Below are 14,394 nucleotides of genomic sequence, written 5' to 3' on the forward strand. Positions count from 1 at the left end.
AGAGAGAACCAGCTTACTACTGGTTCATTTACATAAAAGATTCAATTAATGAAATACAATTAATTTTCATTAGGCTATAATATTATGACTTTATATAATTTTCAGAACAATTTGTTTCTAAAATTTCAAACCCTGAATATATAAAAGGGTAATGGTTTCTATCTTTTTTTTCTTAGGTATATGAAAACTCAAGTATAAGAATGTACCATGAACAGTAATTATTACTATCTGATTGGCAACATTTTATTCTCAGCTTAAAGACTATTATGTGATTTATGTATACTAGGCTTTCCATAAATGTTGTTTGAATTGAATTCATAAAAGACTACTGAGTAGAAAATCAAGGAAGATATTCTTTAGCACAATATAGAAAACTAAGAGGAATTTTCAAATATGAAAAGTATGGTACTGCAAAGTAAGACTGTACCCATCCAGATGAAAATTAGCATAAGCTAGATCACCATATGTAGAATTCTATAGAAAAGATTTCTGCAATCATGGGAAATTGAACTAGAAGATCCACTTACCTTTCAAAGCTCTGTTTCTGCAACCTCATCCTGGACAGAGCATCCCTCAGAGCCTGGTGGACCTGCTTGTTCCGCAGAGTGTAGATGACAGGGTTGAGCAGCGGGGTCACCACTGTGTTCACAAGGGCAGCCTCCCTGTTGGAGTCCAGCCTGTTCCTTTGCTTTGGTTTCACGTATATAAACACACAGCTGCCATACATCAGAGAGAGGACAATGAGATGAGACGAGCAGGTGGAGAAAGCTTTCTGTTTCCCCCTGGCTGACGGGAGTCGCATGATGGTAACTACTATGTTGCTGTAGGCAATGATGGTTATGATAAGGGATGTCAAAAGGATAACCAAAGCGAGGACAAAAGTCAACATTTCAGTAGAGCTCGTGTCAGAACAGGAGAGATGAATCAGGGGGCCAAGGTCACAGAGAAAGTGAGGGATGACATGGGGGCCACAGAAGGATAACTGGAAAATCTTTACTTCCAGACCAGTGATAAGAGTGAAGGCCAAAGCACAGCAGGCAGTGACCAGGAGGAAGCAAGTCTTCGGGTTCATGATGGTCGGGTAATGCAGAGGCTTGCAAATGGCCAGGTACCGATCCAGAGACATCACAGCCATGAGGAAGAAAATTATTGACCCAAAAAACAGAAAAGAAAAGGCTTGTATGAGACAAGCAGTAAAGGAAATTGTTTGCCTTCCTGAAAGAAAGATGGACAGCAGTTTAGGAATAACTGTGGTGATAAAACAGCATTCAGAGAAGGAGAAAATGCTGAGTAAAATATACATTGGTGTTTGGAGGCGATGGTCAACCCAAGTGATGATGATGATCACCACATTTCCTGTGATAGAGGCCAGGTATGCCAGCAGATGCACCAGGAAGAAGATGTTCCCCAGGTACTGGAGGGCAGGAAACCCTTCCAGAATGAATTCTTGGATTGTTGTCTCATTCCTCACCTCTATAGTGAGCTCCATTTCTCTGTCATCAGTTCTGTTGGATCTCTTAAACAGAAAACACTATCATCAAAAAATAAAAAGTTTAATTAATGGACTATTAAAAAAAATAAATACTATTTGCAGCTACAATTCTGAATGAGGAATCACTTTATATCATTTAAATGCTGTATTATAAGTTATTTTGAACTTTTTCTATTTTTAAATTATAAAAATTGAAGGTTTATTGTGTATTTTTGAAAATAATTTTTAATGTGCAACTTAACTTTTCTAGAAAATAGTATATTTGAATAGTCCATAAGGTAAATGATGTAAAATAAAAATTATTGTTTACAGATAACATATAAAACCAACAGATAACAATGAAAGCTGTCATCCCACAGAGAATATTTTTATGGGGTCACAATGTTAATTTCTATACTTCAGGTAGCATATGCAATACATAAAGCCCTCCAATGTACTGACTTTAGCCCTCTGGAAAAAGAAAGTGTGTGTGTGGGGTGGGGGGAGCCATTTTCCTATTAGCATGTTCCAAACTAGTTATTTTCCTGAAGTTGGTTCATCCTGAGTTCTTTACCCAAAACTTTAAGACTGAGCAGGAAATCTAGTTTATAACAGTATCTCTTAACTACCCAGTCCTCGAGTTTAAGAGAAACCATGTCTAAAAATGGGGGTGAGGGATGGTTACATGACTTGGTTGTTCAGAATCAATGAATAAACATTTAATGAGTGCATCAGTTTCCCTCTCACTCTACACACCCGGCAGAACAGAAGATTTTCCTTCTGCTATTAGTCCTAAATTACCTTTCAACATGTTTTCTGGCAATATTTTTGTTACACTGGACGATTTCGGTGTGGTGGAATTACACCTATATTCCCACTGCAATCAATACAGGAACATTCATTTTTTAAAATTTTTTTAAAGATTTTACTTATTTATTTGAGAGAGAGAGAGAGGGAGAGAGCATGGGGGGTGGGGGAGCAGAGGGAGAAGCAGAAACCCTGCTAGCAGGGAGCCCAATGTGGGGCTCAATCCCAGGACCCTGGGATCATGACCTGAGCCAAAGACAAATGCTTAACCAACTGAGCCACCCAGGTGCCCGAGGAACATTCATTTTTTTAAAAAATGCCAATGCCTAGCTAAAAGCCGGATGAATTGACATATAATCTTTGGGAAAGGAGTCTGGGCATCTGTTGGAAATCAGTGCTCTAGTAAGTAAGTCACCATAATTAAATTATATTTTACTTAATTCTTTAGTTAAAACTCTTACATTAACTATGCATGATCTGAAATACAAACTTAAACATAACCAGTCTCTGCTTTAAATATTGACTTGTTAGATTGCAAGTTATTCCCATGGTCATGTACTCACCAAGAAGCAGCTCACAGGAAACAGAGCTTCTTTGACGATGTGCTTCTCTTTTCTTCCAACAAACCAGGATCTTTCTCCTAAGCTAATGGTGGGGGAGGAGGGCGAAGAACACTCTTAATTGAGATGTACTTTTTTTTTTAACTATTAAAGAAATCAATGAATGCCTATGTCTTAAATTAATAGGAAATTATTAAGGCTAATTTTTTTTCATGGAAGACAGAGATTTCTAAACTTGGGAAGATTAACAGCCATAGTTCTCCCCATGACAACTGGACCGATAAATCCTACATCAAGACAATAGAAACTGCTGTAAATATGCACGAGAATTTCCTGATGTAACCATTTAAAATTCTTGAATATATTTATATCCACTCTATGGGATACGATGACACAGTCCATCATGAACATCAAACCTGGTGGGTTGTCCATCCGTAACAGAAGAGAGACGAGAAGAAACAACAAAGGTCACTTTCCTTTGGACCCTGTTGCTAATCATTTTCCCATCAACCAGTTGCTCCCCACCTTTCAGAGTAGGTGAGGATCACTGCAGTCATAAATGAGAATACAGTCAAGTGCCCTGATGATATATTTACCATAGGGTTATTTACCCTCCCCAAGCGGACACACAGGGTTCAAACGGACAAACCTCTGGAACATTCGAGATTCATTAGAGGAGTACAAAAAAAAAAGGGAGCAGGAACTTAAATCACAACAGAGTCCCAGAGGACATATAATTGTTCATTTTGGGAAATGAGAAATTTCAGCAGAAACATACCATAATTACCATTTCACTGTATATGGTAGCATACTACCACCATTCTCAATAGCCTATGTGGTCTTTTGTACAAGTCCTCAAAGGTATATTTGCCATGAGTACCCTAGGGTTGCAAATTTACAAAATCCTGAATTACATATATCAAGCTTAGACAACAGAAATACTTTTTCACAATTGTCCTTGCTTTTTTTCCTTTTTAACCTGGTATTTTCTTTAATGAGGTATAATTTACACACTGTAAAATGCACAAACTTTAATTACAGGTTGATAATTTTCTATATATGTAAACAGCTATGCAACCACTACCCAAACCAAACTAAAACATTCCCATTTCATCACAAGTTTCCTTGTGCCCCTTCCCAGTCAATAGCCCACACCAAGAGAAAACAACTAAAGGACTACTTTAATTTCTGTCATCAAAATTTACTTTTGCCACTTCTTGAAATTCATTTAAATGGAACACTTCATGTGTCTGGCTTTATTTTTCCTCAGATTTCTCAGAGTTAACCATGCTATCACATGAACCAATGACTTATTCTTTTATATTGCTTTGTAGTAGATCATTATCTATGTATACCACAGTTTTCCATTTTTCCACTAAAGGACATTTGTGTCCTTTCCAGTTCAGGGCTACTATGAATAAAGACATTATGAATATTCTTCTACAAGTCTTTTTGAAGACAGCATTCATTTCTCTTGAGTATATGACCTGGAGTGAAAGTACTGAATTAATGATAGAATAGGTCTTAGCACTCTAAGAAATCGCAAAACAAGGTCCAAAATTGGATTTAGGCTCTCAATAGCATTGCATGGTAATTGAAAATGCTCCATATTACCACATTGGTCTTGTAAGTCATTTTTAATTGGACGCATCCTCTATAAATTGGTTCAGCCACTATGGAAAACAATATGGAGGTTCCTCAAAAAATTAAAAATAGAACTACCTTATGATCCAGAAATCCTACTTCTGAGTATATATCCAAAGGAAATGAAAATAGGATATTGAAAGATATATGTACTCCCATGTTTATCACAGCATTATTCACAATAGCCAAGATATGAAAACACCCATCAGTGGATGAATGGATAAAGAAGACATTATATATATATATATATATATATATATATATATAATGTAATATATATGTATATACATGTATGTATGTATATATTATATATAATGCATTATACGTACATATATACTGTGTGTATAATGTATATACATATATTTTCTATAATATAATGTATATACTATATATGTGTATATATATGTTATATACATATATAATATATATAATGTAATATTATTTAGCCATGAGAAAGAAGGAAATCCTGACATTTCTGACAACATGGATGGTCCTAGAGGACATTATGCAAAGTAAAATAAGTCAGAGAAAGATAAATAATATATATCTCTTTTTTTTCTTATCAGTCTTACTGAGTTGAACAATTTTATGAGTCATTTCAAAGAACCAACTTTTTCTTTAGTTTTTTATTTTGTTTTCTATTCCATTGATTTATATATATTTGCATTCATATTTATATGAATTCACTTATTTGCATACTTTAGTTATAATTTCCTTTTACTTTCCTACCCTTTAAAACTGGACATCTAAGTGATTAATTTTATACACTTTTTTCTAATATAAGCATTAATGCTATGAAGTATTCTCTAAGCATGGCTTTAGGCTGCATTTCACAAATTTTAGTATGTTGTTAATATTTTTGCATCCAAAATATTTTCGGATTTTCTTAGTAATATTTTCTGTAATCCAAGGGTGATTTAGAAATGTATTGTTTAAAACCAAGTATTGAGGAATTTTCAAGATAAATTATTGTAATTGATTTCTTATTTAATTCAGTTGTGATTGGAGAACATATTCTGTATATTTTCAGCCCTTCGAAATGTTCTGAGATTTATTTTACAACTCAGCATAAAATATACCTTGGAATTTTTTTTTTTTGTAGTTTCAAGTTTTTATTTAAATTCCAGTTAGTTAACATATAGTGTAATATTAGTTTTAGGAAACTGGTGATTCATGACCTACATATAACACCTAGGGCTCATCACAAGTGCCTTCCTTAATATCCATCACCTATTTAGCCCATCCCCACCCACCACCCCTCCAGCAACCCTCATTTTGTTCTCTATAGTTAAGAGTCTCTCTTATGTTTTGCCTCTTTTTTTCCTTCCCCCCACATTCATCTGTTTTGTTTCTTAAATTCCATATATGTGTGAAAGCATATGGTATTTGTCTTTCTATGACTGACTTATTTCACTTAGCATAATATACTCTAGCTTCATCCATGTCACTGCAAATGGCAAGATTTCATTCCTTTTATGGCTGAATAATATTCCAGTGTGTGTATGTGTGTGTGTGTGTGTGCGTGTATACAGATGTATATACATGTGTATACCACATCTTCTTTATTTGTTCTTCAATCGATGGACATTTGGGCTCTCTCCATAACTTGACTATTCCTGATAATGCTACAATAAACATTAGGGTGCATGTATCCCTTTGGATCAGTATTTTTGTATCCTTTGGGAAATACCTAGTAGTGCAATTTCCATGTGCACATGAAAATAATGTGTATTCTTCAGGTACTAAATGTAATAATCCACAATTACCAATCTACAACTAAGTCCATTTAGTTGATAGTCATGCAAATCCTCTATACTTACTGATACTTTTTTTTTCTTTTTGCTGTATTAATTACTTAAATGATGGTGTTAAAACCTCTAACTATGGTTGTGGATTTTTTTACTTTTAGTTCTTCCAATTTTTCTATCATTGTGTACATATACATATTAGAATTATGTCTTCTTGATTATTTCATTCCTTTATCATTACAAATTTACCTTTTTATCTCTGAAAATACACTTCACTGTGAAGTCTATTTTTTTTAGATATGTATTACTATGGTCACACAAGCTTTCTTTTGTTTAATGTTTGTTTGGAATTTCTTACTCTATGTATTTAAATGTTATTCTTATAACCAGCATGTAGTAAGTATGCCTTCCTTTTTATCTAATATAGTAATCTCTCTGTCTCTCTCTGTCTCTGTCACTGTGTGTGTGTGTATGTGTCTCTCTTTCTCCTTTTAATTGGAGTGCTTAATCCATTTACATGTAATGTCATTATTGTAAGGTTAGGTTTAACTCTACCATCTTGATGTTTCCTTTTATTTGTCCCCTCTGTAATATATTTTATTCTTCTTTCCTGTCTTCTTTTGAATTAACTAAGCATTTTTAATATTCCATTATAATCAGCTCTTATTGTCTTTTAGACAGCTTTCTTGAGTTATCACTGATATACAATGGACATATTTAAAGTATATAATTTGATATATTTTGACATATTTAAATACTTGTGAAATCACCACCATAATAAATATACTAAAAATATACATCAACCCAAGTTTCCTACTGCCCCATTATGATGATTCCATTTTATCTTTTTGTTGGCTTCTTAACTATAACTTTTGATTTTTATTTTAGTGGTTGCTTTAATGATTATACTATACATCTTTACCTTGTCATTCCCTACCTCCAAGTGATAGCTTACCACTTCACATATAAGAAATTTATAATAGTATACTTCTATTTCTACCCCCTCAGCTTTTATGATATTGTTTTCATATATTTTCCTTATACACGTTATAAACACCACAGTGCATTGTTACTATTTTGTTGAAAGAGTCAATTATCTTTCAAAGACATTTAAATAATTAAAATAAAATATCTTATATGCCCATATAGTTACTATTTCTGGTGCTCTTCATTCTTTTGCATAGATTCATATTTCCACCTGGTATAATTTTCTTTTTCTTGGAAGGACTGACTTTACCAATTATTATTCTGTAGGTTTGCTGGTGATTAATTCTTCTATCTTTTGTATGCCCCCATTTTTGAAAGACATTTTCACAGGTATAGAATTCTAGGTTGGCAGATTTTTCTTCATGGTCTTTTAAAAGTCCTTGTAACATTATATTCTCATTTACCTATTTTTTTCAACTAACATAGTTTTTTATATCTTATTTTATTTAAATTCAATTAGTTAACATATAGTGTATCATTAGTTTCAGATGTAGAGTTCAGTTATTCATCAGTTGCCTATAACACCCAGTGCTCATTACACCGTGTGTCCCCCTTAATGCCCATCACTCAATTACCCCATCCCCCCACCCACCTCCCCTCCAGAAACCCTCAGTTTGTTCTCTATAGTTAAGAGTCTCTTATGGTTTTTCTCCCTCTCTGATTTTATCTTATTTTTCCTTCCCTTTCTCTATGATCCTGTTTTGTTTCTTAAATTCCACATATGAGTGAAACCATATGATAGTTGTCTTTCTCTGGTTGACTTATTTCACTTAACCTAATACCCTCCAGGTCCATTCATGTCCTTGTAAATAGTAAGATTTCATCCTTTCTGATGGCTGAGTAATATTCCATTGTATATATTATATACGTGTGTGTATATATATATATACACACACACACATCTTCTTAATCCACTCACCTGTCGATGGACATCTTTCCAAAGAGGATTCTATGTTATCTTTATCTTTGTTCCTCAATATAAAACATGTAATTTTTCCTTCTGGCTGCTTTTAAGATTTTCTGTTTATCACTGGTTTTGAGCAATTTATTATGTGCCTTGGTGTAGATTTTTTCATTTTTCTTCTAATGCTTGGGTTTTACAGAGATTTTTGGTTCTGTTTTCATAAAATCTGGAAAATTTTGGCCATCGTTTCCTTGAATCTTTTTTTGTCATTCCCCTCCACACATAAACTTCTTCAGAAATCCAATTATATGCATGTTGGATTACCTAAAGTTGTCCCATACTTCACTGATGCTCTTTTTGATTTTAGGTGGATTATTTTTTTCTTTGTGTTTTTTTAAGTTTCTATATCTTCAAATTTGCTAATCTTTCATCTGCAATGTCTAATATTCTATTCATCCCATCTATTAAAATTATCCAGTAAAATTCTGACTCAAAGAAGTGCAATTTTCTTTTTTAAAACCACTTTATTCAGTTATGATTGACATACAGAAAGCTGTGCACATTTGATGTATAGAACTTGATGAGATTAAAGATAAGTATACACTCATGAAACCATCCTCATAGTTGAGGCCATAAACATACACATCGCCTCCAAAAGTTTCCTCCAACACCTTCATTTTTGTTTTCTTTTGTGGTAAGAACACTTAACATAAGTAAGATCTACACTCTTAGCAAATTTTTAACTATAAAATATGGTCTTATAACAACAGACCTTATGTTGTACCATAGATCTCTAGAACTTATTTACCTCGCAGTACTGAAATTTGGTATATATTGATACTTGTCCCTCTCTGTATCACCCCAGCCCCTAGTAGCCACTACTATACTCTCTAGTCCTAGGAGTTTGAATATTCTGAATTCCTCAAAAAATGAGATCATGGGGTGCCTGGGTGGCTCAGTTGGTTAAGCCACTGCCTTCGGCTCAGGTCATGATCCCGGAGTCCCGGGATCGAGTCCTGCATTGGGCTCCCCCTTCTCTGTGGGGAGCCTGCTTCTCCCTCTGCCTCTGCCTGCCACTCCCCCTGCTTGTGCTCACTCTGTCTCTCTCTCTCTCTATGTCAAATAAATAAATAAAATATTTTTTAAAAATTTTAAAAAAATGAGATCATGTAGTATTTGTCTTTCTGTGTCTGACTTATTTTACATAGTACAATGTCTGCCAGGTTCATCCATGTTGTCACATATTTTAGGATTTCCTTTTTTTAAGGCTCAGTAATAGTCCATTATGTATATACCACATTTTCTTTATCCATTCATCCATCAATGGACACTTGTGTTGTTTCTATATCTTGGGTATAGTGAATAACGCTGCAGTGAACCTGGGAGTACAGACACCTCTTCAGTATCTTCACTTCAACTCCTTTGGACATATACCCAGAAGTAGGATTGTTGGATCATATGGTAGTTCTATTTTTTTATATCCAACTTTTTAAACCATTTTTTAGTCAAGTATAATTGTTATACAGTGTTATGTTAGTTTCAGGTGTACAATATAGTGATTTGATAATTCTATACATCACCCAGTGTTCATCATGAAAATGTAATCTTAATCCCCTTCACCTATTTCACCCACCCCCACATCCACCTCCCCTCCAGCAATCACCAGTTTGTTCTCCATATTTAAAAGTCTGGGGTTTTTTGTTTTTTTCTTTGTTCATTTGTTTTGTTTCTTAAATTCCACATATAAATGAAATCATATGGTATCTATCTTTCTTTGAATGACTCATTTCACTTAGCATTATACCTCCCCATAACTGCATGATGAATATTAAGGAGGGCACTTGATGTAATGGGAACTGGGTGTTATATGCAGCTGATGAATCACTAAATTCTACCCCCTACATCATCCATGCTGCCTCAAATGACAAGATTTCATTTTTTTGTAGCTGAGTATTCCATTTTGTGTATGTGTATATGTGTATTTGTGCTATGTGATATATGATATATCACATCTTCTTTATCCATTCATCTATAGAGCAACACTTGGGTTGCTTCCTATTTTAATTCTTTGAGGAACCTCCATATTATTTTCCATAGTGACTGCACCAGTTTAGTTTCACATCAACAATGTACAAAGGTTCCCTTTTTTACACATCCTCACCAATACTTCTTGTCCTTTAATTTTTTTGATAATAGCCATTCTAACCTAGCCTAAGAGTGAGATAATATCTCATTGTGGTTTTGATTTGTATTTCTCTGATGATTAATGATTTTGAGCATTTTTTCATATACCTACTGGTCATTTGTATGTCTTCTTTGGAAAAAATGTCTATTCAGGTCATTTGCCCATTAGAATGTGTTTATTATTGATTTGTATGAGTTCTTTATATATCTTGGATTAGCTGTGTGGCCCCAGATTTGGCCCCGATTCCTGTCACTAGCTTGCACCACTGGGCTCACCTTCAGGCAGCCCCCACAGCTGTGCACCTGCATACCCCAGTCCAAATGCCATCACCAGTCTCCATTGCTGTGTGCACTCCTGTAGGGAGACCCTGCTGCCAAGAACTGCACTTTTCATTGTTCATTCTGGGAAAATCGTTGAATGTGATACCTTGAGTAAAGGGAATATCCCAAATGTCAGAAAAAGAGATAAGCCTATGCAAAAAAAATACATGGAAATCTTTACATATACATAATGTTCTGTTAGTTGAATAAAATATATTCTTCAAATTCTTACAAAATTGTGTGCCAGAAATCTTCAAAACACAGTTATTATCCTTGCAATCACAGAATAATACAGTCAGAGCAAAGCATGATAGTGGCCATTAACCAACCATGCCAACAAAACACCAGCTCCAGGATTTTTCTATACTGTTTTGTGTCCAAATCCATCCTTTCCTATGAAAGTCTTGAATAACTAAATTACAGCTGTAATTACTCCATTAAAATATCCCATCATTTGCACAGTGAAGGAAACCATCAAAAAACAAAAAGGCAAACTACTGAGTAGAAAATATTCATAAATGATATAGCCAATAAGGGGTTAATATCCAAAATATATTTTTAAAAAACTTAAACACCCCCAAAATTCAAATAATCTGATTTAAAAATGCATGGAGGGCCTGAATAGACATTTTTCCAAAGAAGACATATACATAGACAACAGACACACAAAACAGAGAGAGGCAAACCATAAGAGACTCTTACTATAGGGGAAAAAACTGAGGGTTGCTGGAGGGGAGGTGGGCGGGGGATCGGGTAATTGGGTAATGGGCATTAAGGAGGGTACTTGATGTAATGAGCATTGGGTGTTATATGCAACTGATGAATCACTAAATTCTACCCCAAAACTAATAATACACTATGTGTTAACTAACTTGAATTTAAATTAAAAAAAAAATGTCCATGTAGGAACACACACACACACACACACACACACACACACACACATACACACACAAAGTACTAAAACAAACAAAAACATCTGATCATTTTCTCCCTTCTAGGCTCAAATTGTATTTCTATTACAGTGTGTCCCCATGTCATGTTTGGTAGCAATAGTCATTTCACACTAGTACTAACAATGGACACCCAGAGATTATCACATCAAACCTCTTGTTCCACAAATATACTTGTTTATAGATTTATTTGGAAAAACTCTACAGTCACCATTAGACTCTTTTCTACCTCTGAATTCTACCTCTTTTCTACCTCATCCCAGTTCCTTTAAATTTCCTGTAGTAGGGAGACAATCTTAACTACTTAATTCCTTGTTCCAGAACTTCTAATGCTTCCTTTCCTGTGGTACTCATCATCAGGTCTTTACTACTGAAATCAACCTGGCAAACCAGTAAAACCAATGGGAACTTTTGATTTCAATTAGAGACACTTATGTGTCTTCATTACAGTGAGAACTAGAATTATAAAGATTTATATTATATTTATATAAAAACTATGCACCAGTTACTGGAGTGGTTGGGGGTGGGAGGGATGGGGTGGCTGGGTGATAGACATTGGGGAGGGTATATGCTACGGTGAGTGCTGTCAATTGTGCAAGACTGTTGAATCACAGATCTGTACTTCTGAAACAAATAACGCAACATATTTTAAGAAAAAAGAAAAAGAAGATAGCAGGGGAGGAAGAATGAAGGGGAGTAAGTCAGAGGGGGAGATGAACCATGAGAGATGATGGACTCTGAAAAAAAACTGAGGGTTCTAGAGGGGAGGAGGGTAGGGGGATGGGTTAGCGTGGTGATGGGTATTAAAGAGGGCACATTCTGCATGGAGCACTGGGTGTTATGAACAAACAATGAATCATGGAACACTATACCAAAACAAATGATGTAATATATGGTGATTAACATAACAATAAAAAAATTAAAAAAAAACTATGCACCATTGAAAACAATTGCATTGAGTCATTTCAAATAATGTTACTAATATCATGACAGTTATGTATATACGTGTCCTTCAAAAATCAATAGTGACCATGTTGCATCTATCCTTGAACCAGTTTGATATTCTTAATTCTTGTGAATTTCATTTTTCATCCCCATGCACTTACCGCAAGTAGATACTTGAAAACAGACCTTTCTTACTTTGAGATTCCACATGCATCAAACAGAATCATGTATATGAGCCTGTTCATTAAAATTTGTTGAATCCTATTGAGCTAAAACTAGTGAACAAATCTGGGAAGATAATTTCATCTCACTATAAAGAAGAATGTTAGAGCTTTCAAGTAGTGGAGTATATTGGATTATTATAAGATAAATTGGCCCCTATTCTAAGAATAAACAAGCAGAATCTCTAAAAACACATTTGCAAGTCTATATAGGAGATTCCAGAAATAGGAGGGAGACTGAATTAGATGTAAAAGGGGCATTCTCCTTCTGACAGTCTGTGGATCTATTTCTGCAATCTAATCCTGAACAGAGCATCCCTCAGAGCCTGGTGGACCTGCTTGTTCCGTAGTGTATAGATGATAGGGTTGAGCAGTGGGGTCACCACCGTGTTCACAAGGGCAGCCTCCCTGTTGGAGTCCAGCCTGTTCCTTTGCTTCGGTTTCACATATATAAAGACACAGCTGCCATACATCAGAGAGAGGACTATGAGGTGAGATGAACAGGTAGAGAAAGCTTTCTGTTGCTCCTTGGCTGATGGAAGTCGCATGATTGTGACTACTATGTTGCTGTAGGCAATGATGGTTATGATAAGGGATGTCAAAAGGATAATCAAAGCAAGGACAAAGGCCAACATTTCAGTAGATCTGGTATCAGAACAAGAGAGATGAATCAGGGGCCCAAAATCACAAAAGAAGTGAGGGATGACATGGGGGCCACAGAAAGATGACTGGGAAAGCATTATAACTGGAACCACCATGAGGTTGAATCCCAAAGCTAAACAGGCAGTGACTAGAAGGAAACACATCCTTGGGTTCATGATGGTTGGGTAATACAGAGGTTTGCAAATGGCCAAGTACCGATCTAGGGATAATACAGCCATAAGGAAGAAAACAGTTGTTCCCAGGAAAAGAAAGACAAAGGCTTGTGTGAAGCAGGCAGCAAAGGAAATTGATTGCCTCCCTGACAGAAAGATAACCAGCAATTTTGGAATAACAGTGGTTATAAAACAGCATTCAAAAAAGGAGAAACTGCTGAGGAAGAAGTACATGGGTGTCTGGAGGTGATGGTCAGCCCAGGTAATGGTGATTATGAGTATGTTTCCCATGATGGAGGCCAGGTATGCCAGCAGATGCACCAGGAAGAGAACCTTTCCAAGGTGCTGGACACTAGGAAACCCCTCCAGGGTGAATTCCTGAACTTCTGTCTGGTTTCTTGCATCTTCCATCACTGACTTTTCCATTTCTTCAATTCTATGAGCTATGTTGTAGAGTATCATGACTGAAGAATGAAGAACTTTATTTTATTAAACACATAAAACAGTGTAGGCAAATGGGTGGAGTGGGAGGTACAGGCTTCCAGAATGAATAAGTCACAGGGATGAAAGGTATAGCATAGGAAATACAATCAATGGTATTGTAATAGTGTTGTATGGTGACAGTTGCTACACTTGTGGTGAGCATAGCATAACATGTAGAGTTGCTGAATCACTATATTGTATACCTGAAACTAACATAACATTGTGTGTCAACTATACTTTAATTAAAAAAATTTTTTAAGAATGGAAAAAAATTACTAAAAACTAAAATAGTATAGGCATGATGATTGGATTTTTCTACTATTTTAAACATATTTTATGTCTAATTTTTGC

The 14,394-nt window shown here is 35.2% G+C and overlaps 2 protein-coding genes across 2 annotated transcripts; both read right to left on the bottom strand.

Annotated features, from left to right (window-relative positions):
• Positions 1-523: 523 nt before the first annotated feature.
• LOC114205294 (olfactory receptor 6C74-like) lies at positions 524-2,916 on the bottom strand. Its single transcript, XM_028098668.2, has 2 exons — positions 2,842-2,916; positions 524-1,516 (listed from the first exon to the last, which is right to left on the bottom strand). Exon 2 carries the CDS (start codon positions 1,487-1,489, stop codon positions 524-526), a length of 966 nt encoding a protein of 321 aa, XP_027954469.1. The 5' UTR covers positions 1,490-1,516; positions 2,842-2,916.
• Positions 2,917-13,029: 10,113 nt separating this feature from the next.
• LOC114205490 (olfactory receptor 6C75-like) lies at positions 13,030-13,986 on the bottom strand. Its single transcript, XM_028099003.1, has one exon. It carries the CDS (start codon positions 13,984-13,986, stop codon positions 13,030-13,032), a length of 957 nt encoding a protein of 318 aa, XP_027954804.1.
• Positions 13,987-14,394: the final 408 nt, after the last annotated feature.

Source organism: Eumetopias jubatus, unplaced genomic scaffold, assembly GCF_037043125.1.
Source record: "Eumetopias jubatus isolate StellerSeaLion01/CBP00866 unplaced genomic scaffold, mEumJub1_p1.0 scaffold_17, whole genome shotgun sequence".
Classification (NCBI taxonomy): domain Eukaryota; kingdom Metazoa; phylum Chordata; class Mammalia; order Carnivora; family Otariidae; genus Eumetopias; species Eumetopias jubatus.

Excerpts from the sequence above, each read along its gene's own strand:
- LOC114205294 (XM_028098668.2), bottom strand. The coding sequence starts at position 1,489 with ATGGAGCTCACTATAGAGGTGAGGAATGAGACAACAATCCAAGAATTC.
- LOC114205490 (XM_028099003.1), bottom strand. The coding sequence starts at position 13,986 with ATGGAAAAGTCAGTGATGGAAGATGCAAGAAACCAGACAGAAGTTCAG.